The sequence below is a fragment of the Poecilia formosa genome, unplaced genomic scaffold (genome assembly GCF_000485575.1).
Source record: "Poecilia formosa unplaced genomic scaffold, Poecilia_formosa-5.1.2 Scaffold35, whole genome shotgun sequence".
In the NCBI taxonomy this organism is placed as follows: Eukaryota; Metazoa; Chordata; class Actinopteri; order Cyprinodontiformes; family Poeciliidae; genus Poecilia; species Poecilia formosa.
Genome location: NW_006799974.1, coordinates 1,788,720 through 1,797,613, shown reverse-complemented (window position 1 = coordinate 1,797,613; position 8,894 = coordinate 1,788,720). Strand labels below are relative to the sequence as shown.

The following is an 8,894-nucleotide window of genomic DNA, read 5'->3' as shown; positions in this document are numbered from 1 at the left end:
ATTTCCAAATTCACCGCAAGATTTCTTTCTATTTCTGAACGTTTGCTGCAAAGGGACTTGTTTCATGTTTCTCTGCTTCGTGTGTTTTTGTTTTATTCCCCATGTTTTTTGCTCATGTGAGAGACAGTAAAGGACTTGCCGTGTTTGTTCCAGTATAAATCATACGCGTTTTTCATATACATGTATATTTTCTAAGTGCATCCAGCCTTCTCACCTAAATCGGGTGATGGGAGGACCTTATTTGGTCTTTTTGGGACTGTAGCTGTATTTTGTGGAAGCGGATATGGGCCAGTTTTCTGCTCCACAGATGCGTCTTTCAGAGGTGAGAGCGCCGGAGCCGTGCTGCCTCGGATAAACTGCAGGTTTTTCTGTTTGGAGGATTTGCGACATGGGCTGAGCTCCTGTAATGATTCTGCGTTGGTCTCCTGAAAGCTGCTCAAATATGCGAGGATGGACGGCGGGAAGCGGAGACTGATGAAGCTTTAATTTCTCACGCACCGGCACCGGAACAACTGGACGTTAATTCTAATTTAGTTAGAAAGTCGAATACGTCAGTGATTTGGTTTATTTTAAATCTTTCTTTTTTTTTTAAGTAATGACAATGCCTATTTTATTTCTAATATATGATGGGCGCATGTACAACTTAATGAGAGCAGAGAGGAAAAGTTGGTTATCTGTTTAATATTATTATTATTATTATTATTATTATTATTCTAATAGATCAGAGGTGGAAAAAGTTGAGACTGTTTGCGCTTTTGGATCACATTTCCTGCGCGTTTGGTTCGGAGACGCAGCCTCGCCGTTCAGGGAGATCATTTCTTCCCTCATCCCCTCGACCATGTGGCTCCCCTTCCTCGCCCTCCTGCTCCTTCTGCGGCTCTCCGAGGGGATCAACACGTGTCAGTCCATTGACCTGGACGCGCAGAAGTCGCGGCGCATCGAGGCGGTGCGCGGCCAGATCCTCAGCAAGCTGCGCATCCGCAGCCCGCCGGAGGACGACGACGATCCGCCGTCGGGCTCCGTGCCACCCGAGGTCATGCTGCTTTACAACAGCACGCGGGAGCTGCTGAAGGAGCGCACGCGGCTGGCCGAGTCCGCCTGCGAGCGCGAGAGCAGCGAGGAGGATTATTATGCCAAAGAGGTGCAGAGGATCGACATGCAGCCCCCCCGCACCGACTCCAGTAAGTGTCCGGAGGTCAACGGGGTCAGCCGTACATATGGTTTAGTGCCAGAATGTTTTAATGCACGGTCGTCACTGTTTTAATAATTAAAGACAATATATTTTTATTTGATTTGCCCTCTGAGGTGAACACGTGTGTTTAGATTTGGAGAAAAAAAAAGACAAATGAATAACTAATAACTAATATGTATCTCATTTTCTGAGAGAAAACCACAGGGGCAATTTCATTCATAACTGAAGATTATGAGTTTAAATACAATTATAGAAATTAAATGTCTTATAACCACTTTTTATCAGCTCCACTTTTTATCAGTGGAGCTAATGTTCATTTGACTTGAACCTTAGCTCTACTTCCCAACCTCAGACGCTTTATGTCATCCTTTGTATTTAGCTTTATGAAATAAGAAAAGACGCGAAACGTAAATCACGTCGTATTTTTATGTAATTTCTCTCTCTTTTTTTTTAAATTAACATTTTACCAGCTGATAAATTACATTTTTCCCAACATTAAATCGACCCGTCAGAATGTAAACACCGTATATTCTTTATTTACTGTTCACTGGTGTGATTTACACTTTATTTCCCTGTAACAAGACAATCTAATCGATTCCCAGGTGATTCTCTGTGGTTATTTCTAGCTGCCAGATTTATGGGCTGAGATCATTTACACTGGATTCCCACTAGGTGTCAGTATATGGAGTGAATTTCAGTGAGGGAAGGAAACGTAATGACTATTGAAGGGTTAAACCTAAAGTGGCTTACTGTTCAAAACTGTTAAACCATCAGTAATCTCCCTATTCTTTACTTTAATTTCTCCAAAAATCCCTGGAGAAATGTTGATGTTGCATCACTGTTTGGTGCACAAAGTTTGTCATTACTTTTTTAGTCCACGCCTTGAAATGGTTCATTACAGAGAAACATAGATCAGAGTTTTAGCGCCCCCAAAATGATCAAACGATGAAAAAAAGGTTTATTTTGAAAGGCTAAATAATTCTTATTTCATGGCTAATTGTTTGGTTGCAGTGGATCCAAACATGAATTATGAATATTTTATTTTTGAGAGTCCAAATTAAATAATCAACTAATTTAGTAATCAAATAATCTTTAGCTTAATTACAAACCCCAAGTTTCTTAAATGTGTTAGTATTTTACGTTAGTTTTGATGTGAAAGTAAAAATTAATCCTTTAGAAGAATGTTGGTTCTTCTTTATGTGTTTTATCACTTTCAAAATAAGAAATACTCTGTGTTTGAAGGGTACGTGTGAGCTATACTTTAAAAATCAACGTTTAAACTTTATTCTGCCAAGTTTAAACCTCCTCATCACATGCAGGGTCCCTGGTTTCCATAGTGATAAATGTCTGCAATCCCTATCTGACTGAAATTCGTCTCTGGTTTTCAATTAGTCTTAATCGTAAGACTAATCGTAATTAGTAATTAGTCTTTTATTGATAAATCGGATAAAAAATTGCCGCATTCTGCAGATTTTTATTAAGCCACAAAAGCTAATTTTATACAATATTAGAAGTACATTAAAATGCAAATAAACAGATAATTATATTTATTTTTTAAAATAAGGAAATAAACATTTTACTACCTAAAATGCAATAACATGGCATTCCTTTAGTGCACACTTGATCATTTGTAGCAAAGGATGCATCTGCTGCTAAAAATACTACAAATACTAAACTTTTCTGATGGACTTTACATCAATGAGGTGTAGGGATGATCTGTTTAATTGTTGGATTAATTGATTAATAATTGGATAGGAAAAGGTTCTTAATTGGATCACTCCTGGATTACTGTATTTCTAGATGTAGAGGTTGATAGAGGATCAACCACTCTAACAAGAAAAAAGCTTCCCTGAGAGTGGGATTGCTTCATTTCATAAAAGTTTTTGGCGCATTTAAAGTGTGGTTGTCTAAGATGGGGTATCCAGTGTGCTGCGCTGCTGCAGAGGAACCATTTAGCAAGTCTTTTGTGGTGGCAGCGGGTTTTGGTTTAACAGACCTGTGGCAGATTGAAGGGTAATTGAGCTGGGTATTATGTGATTACATAACCGGGTGATTTTTCATGCACTCTACCCATCAATCATCCATACGTTATACATAAAACCCAACACTTTAAGCCTGTAATTTAGCCTGAAGACTCTCATCAGCAGTAATTATGTCCGAGACAATGCATCAGTCCCACAGTCTGAAGACTTGACCGTTAGTCACAGTTCTGGATTTCTTTCCCGTCCAGATGCCTTGCAGCCGGCGGCACCGAACCTCTACTACCGAGTGGTCCACTTTGACGTGAGGGATGTGGATCTGATCAACAGCACCCTGGTCAAGGCTGAGTTCAGGATCTTCAGGGCTCCCAACCCACAGGCTCGGGCCTCGGAGCAACGAGTGGAGCTCTACCAGGTACACTTTGTCCATGCTTCACATGTTTCATGGTTAAAATCTATTTTCACAAGTTATAGAGATGAAGAAATTGTTAAATTGTTAAAATCTCCCCCCTCCTTCTACCTAGCAACCCAAACTGAGCTCCACCACGATTGGTCTGCTGGTTTAACTGCTGTGTGTGCTGCACCATATCCGCTAGGAAATACAAGAGTTTTGTTGTTGACTCACCATTCAGAAAAAAAACTTTCTTTTAATGTGGCCTTTATTTTGAAAGCAGACCATTTCCTGTACTTATTCGTGAAGGACCTGGCTGTGATTTAATTTACTGTTAATGTTGTGTGGTGTAGCATCAGAGGACCAGTTCCCTGTTACAAAGGAAGACAAACATGGTGTTGGCATTTTCTCAACCACTGAGCTCCAAATGTTTCTTAAATAAATTGGTATTTAAAATTTGTTGTTTTGCTTCCAACAATCATAAAACTATACAATGACCCTAAAAACAAATCAATTCATTGGTGTGGAGTGATGAAGAAAGTGTAGAAATGGAGAAATTTATCATAAAACTCTAGTATTGGAGATTTTTTAATTTATGTGGATTTGAAGTTTTTCAACAGTAGTAATAGGAAGACTGTTTTGGTTGCTGCAGATTCCTGACTCTGTGTGTTTTAACTTTTTTTTTGTTGCAGTTTTCATTTAACTTTAGGTAGGAATTCATAAACATGGTGCAATGTGCAGTTGAATCTAAAGGTTTTATATATAGTTAAAAAATTTACCAAACATTTTTAAGTAGAAAAAATAGCTGCATTGTCCAAATTTGGACAAATATAAGAACAAAAACATAATGTGCAAAAAAACAACAACAAACTTTTGCTCTTTAAATGCAATAAGGAGAGCAGAGTTTTCTCTGACTCAGTGTGTTATCATGTCTTAGGCTGAGCAGCATCACGTCTAGATATATGTCTAACATTTTAAATATAATCTAATGTTTGGCAGAGCTTTTTTTAACCCAGCATGTTTTATGAAAGGGTTAAAATCTGTTCAGTCATCCTGCTGTCTGCTGAAGTCCACCTTAAACCCAAAGTCATCTGGACTCTTCATAAAGTTCCCTGTTTAAGTGTCAGCCTGTGTGAACAGCAGATTTTTGTTTTACACAAACACACTTTCTGTTGCACGTGCAAAAGCTAGCCAGTTAGCAAGGCCGCGTTATTCACTGACCATACAAAATGTGATTCCTGTGTTTCCGACTGGTCTGCCAGTTCCGTCTGCCAGAGTGCATGAACTCTGTCCTTTTCTTCCTGTGGGTTTGTTCTTCCAGATACTGAAGCCAGAGGAAGACAGCACGTCCACTCAGCGCTACATCGACTCTCGGACCGTCCAGCTGAGAGCTAAAGGAGCCTGGCTCTCCTTGGACGTCACAGAAACAATCAAAGACTGGGTGTCAGATCCAGGTTAGCTTCCTGCCGCTTATGATGCAAACATCTGTTTGTGTGGTTCATCTTCATGTTTTTTCCTTCTGCACTCTTCTTCAGAAAACAATCTTGGCCTGAAGCTGGGCGTCCACTGTCCCTGCTGCACCTTCGTCCCATCCACCAACAACATCGTCCCTAACAAGAGCGAGGAGCTGGAGGCGCTGTTCGCTGGTTCGTTCTCATGTCTTGGCTTCAGATTAATTATGCGTTTGAGGTTCAGCCTGGTGAGCAGGACTGCTGCCTTTTTTGTGGGCCGCACATTGTTTGTTTAGATGTTGACTGTTTATACATGACTGCACATTATTTGCATGTGAAAATAAACGGCATGGAGAACCGCAGAACACAAAAGGAGCAAACTTAAACCTCTGCTGCATCACTTTGAAAATGATAAATGCAGCCTTGCAGATTTATTACGATACCATCCATCCTCCAGATCATGAGCTGTGAACTCAAAGAGGAGAATATTATGTAAGAAGCTTTAAAAGGGATCCATGAATCACTTGCTCACTATCGTGCAGGAATAAAGGCGAAACTGTTCCTCCGCACACTGAGATACTGTTTAATTCCAGACTGTCTGTGTTGCCTCATGTAGGCCCTCAAATTATGGCGCTCAGAGGATTTGCACTCGGCTCTGCCAAGTCTGATTTTTTTTTTCTCACACTCTGAAAAAAAACATGCAATTTGTGATACTCGGAAGACAAGCAAGGGCTTGTGTTTGTGCTCTGGTGGTTCAAAAAGAGACAGTAAAATCATAAAGTCAGACGAACTGTCAGGTCGTCAGTGCTGGATTTTTTAAAAAAAAATTCTTATGCAGAACATCTGTATCGCATTCCTTTATGCTTCGTTTACCCCTTAAAAAATGTCAAAACCTGGAAAATAAGATTTTTCTTTTGCCTTCCTCAGAAGTACGAAGCACATTGGGGAAAGAAAAGCACAGATGCAGTATTTGTCTGCGTTCATAATTATAGAGAAACAAACACTTTGCATTTAGATGTTATCATTTGTACGCGTTTTAGTGGTACGGTCACTAAAAGTGAACCCAGTGACACATTGTGCACGCTTAGTTGCAAGCATTTTAATTCTCTCAATTTCTATATTTTTGTTTTAATGTTTAAAGTGTAAAGAGGAAAACAATATTTAATATTTTAAAAGGATTTAGTTTTTGTGTGGCAAGAGTTTATATTCAGTAGAAGCCAATTAAGTTTGTGAGAGAACATTAGTGAGCAAACAATGAGCACAACCAAACCTTTATAAAAACGAACACTGCATATTTCCTGACCTGATAACAAAATCCCTACTGTAAAACACGGTGGAGGCAGCACCATGCTGTGGGAATGCTTTTGGTTGAACAATTACAGAAGAAACCTGTCAGAGGCAGTAAAAACCTGAGACTGAAGCGAAGGTCCCGCTTTCCAGCAGGGGGAATAACCCAAACTGTACATCCAGAATGGCCTAGTTAAAGTATACACCTAAACTTCAAATGACAATTTGTGGTTCAGCTTGAAAAGTGTGATGTTGTGCTTTAGCTATCTCAATCAAAACACGTAAAGCCGCATGTGGAGCGAGAAGCGACTCAGAGGGGGTAGATACATGCGCATGCCACACTTTTCAGATTTTATGTGTAAAAACTTTTGCAATTTGTTATTTTGATTTATCACATAAAATCAAAGTAACAACTGGAAATAACTATTTTGAGGAATCCGGAATAATTTGAGTTACAACAAGGTTCGGGATTAATAAAGTACTTTTTATCTGAATTGGAGTGAATTCTAGAAGAGCTGGTGGTTTTTCATCCGACCGTCTCGTCGCTCTCTGTAGGTGTCGATGACGAGCGGCTCCGTCAGATGAGGAAGCCCGGTCAGGTTAAAGGCCAGCCGGATTTCAGCACCAAGACGCCACACCTCATCCTCACCCTGCTGCCCAGCGACCGAGTGGACAACCCGGCCAAGAAGAACCGTAAGCGGCGGGCGGCAGCCACAGAGACCACAACCTGCTCCCGGTAGGCCGCCTTCCAGCCGCTCGTGTGCGGGTTTCTCTCTCTGACTGACAGCTCTGACACTCCTCCACTGTCTTCAGTTTGGTCATTTTGAAGAATAGCTGCGGTGGATGCCATATTTCATTTTTTTTCCCCCCTCCTGACCCACTTTGCTGAGTATTGTGTGGCAACCCTAACAGCCCTGACCCTGTGTTTAGAGAGCAGGCCGACGGGTGTGCAGTGTTTTATTTAGACTGCCCCGTGCTGCAGGAGAAAACTCTGGCAGCCCTGCATGCTCATTACTTTGTGATGGCGGTAACCTGTTGTAATTTTCCCATGACCCAGCTCTGGGTTGCTGCCCTGCAGAGCGGGATGGAAAGCTGAAAAGTCACTTTGTGCATCTGCCTTTGTGTTTCCCAGAGGGTCGGAGCAGGGCTGCTGCCTGCGCTCACTCTACATCGACTTCAGGCGGGACCTCAACTGGAAGTGGATCCACGAGCCAAAAGGTTACAAAGCCAATTTCTGCGCTGGTAACTGTCCGTACCTCTGGAGCGCCAACAACCACTACAACATGGTGGGTTTCCGGGCTCAAACGCTAAAGTAATGTGTGACTGGAGCTGAACACTCTGGCTGGTTTGTGAAGAATAGATTCTTAAGAGCACTGGAGATGCACCGATCCAGGATTTTGTGACTATTTTGTGATCACAGATCCTGTAAAATCTATATGTTTGTATTTACTTGTTAAGCCTAATTTTAAAAGTAGACAGGGTGTAAAACTGGGAGCTGGTTCCACAGAAGAGGAACCTGATAACTACAGAATCTGCATCTACTTTTAGAAACTCTAGGAACTAGAAGCAAACCTGCAGGCTGAGAAATGGGTTCAATAATCAATATATAGACTATTTACTGTACTCTGATCCAGAAACGCACAGCATTCTGGGAGATGTAGGCAGAGGAAAGACTTTAGCTGCGCAACTACTCACGGCCAGCTAAGAAAAGTTTGGTGGAGTCTAACTCACCAAACGTTGCTAGGTAACTCTTTGGTTACCTAGCAACAACATGTTGAGCAACTGCAGGTTCCGTCATCGTGCCTTATATCTGCTTAAAAAAAAAAAAATGATGGTACAGGGTGAAAACTGTGGATAAAAAAGAAAAATTCACACCACCAGTTTGGCAGTATTTCAAATATTTAAAAAACAAACAAAAAAAATGATGTAGTTATTGATATTAACTGATGTGAAACTCTTACAATGTGACACATTTTTCAGCCAAACATCTACCAATAGACGTTTCTGCTCTTAATTACTCTCCAAACACCTACTTTTTTATTTCTTTTGATGAATCTTAATTCACTGAAGATTTTAAGAAGAGCTGTCTCCTTTGAAGCAAAGTAAGAAGAAATTGGTGGTTTGAATGTTTTGCACAGCATCCCCTGCTCACTTTTGGCAATGACAAGATAAAAACATACCAGCATGTAAAACCATCCCAGAACGCCACCACAACGTCAGACTGACGTTTCTTAGGTGTTTTATTTTGCTTATTTCAGCAAGATTCTCTCAAAAACCTAAACCCCTTTCTGCACGTATTAAAACCGGGTGTCCCTGTAGTAAAGGCCTCCAGCTGGTTCTGTAATCTGTCTGCGGTTCTGACATGTCGACCACCGAACACATTTGGCTCGCAAATTGATCTGTTCAGCAGCTGAAATCATATATCAAGAAACGATGGGAAAACATTTAACTCTCAAAACTACATTTGGTTTCAGTCCGAACTCCAATAGTGTTATGAAAAGATCTGACGCAACAAGGAGGAAAAAATGCTTTTTTCCTAACTTTCCTGCAGTTTCTACATCCAACTTGTGGTTTTTCTGCTGTTTTCTATTGAC

General features: G+C 40.8%; 2 protein-coding genes across 2 annotated transcripts in view; both read left to right on the top strand.

Annotated features, from left to right (window-relative positions):
* The first annotated feature begins 685 nt into the window (after positions 1 to 685).
* LOC103136874 (transforming growth factor beta-2-like) overlaps positions 686 to 8,894 on the top strand; it is a 22,122-nt gene continuing 13,913 nt past the window's right edge. The window contains exon 1 of the mRNA XM_007550311.2: positions 686 to 727. The gene's annotated coding sequence lies outside the window, so the exon portion shown is untranslated. The remainder of the gene's footprint in view (positions 728 to 8,894) is intronic.
* On the top strand, positions 721 to 7,631 carry LOC103136935 (transforming growth factor beta-2-like). The gene is made up of 6 exons (XM_007550404.2): positions 721 to 1,181; positions 3,423 to 3,586; positions 4,884 to 5,016; positions 5,098 to 5,208; positions 6,856 to 7,036; positions 7,433 to 7,631. The coding sequence occupies exons 1-6, from the start codon at positions 839 to 841 to the stop codon at positions 7,614 to 7,616; spliced, it is 1,116 nt and encodes a 371-aa protein (XP_007550466.1). The 5' UTR covers positions 721 to 838; the 3' UTR covers positions 7,617 to 7,631.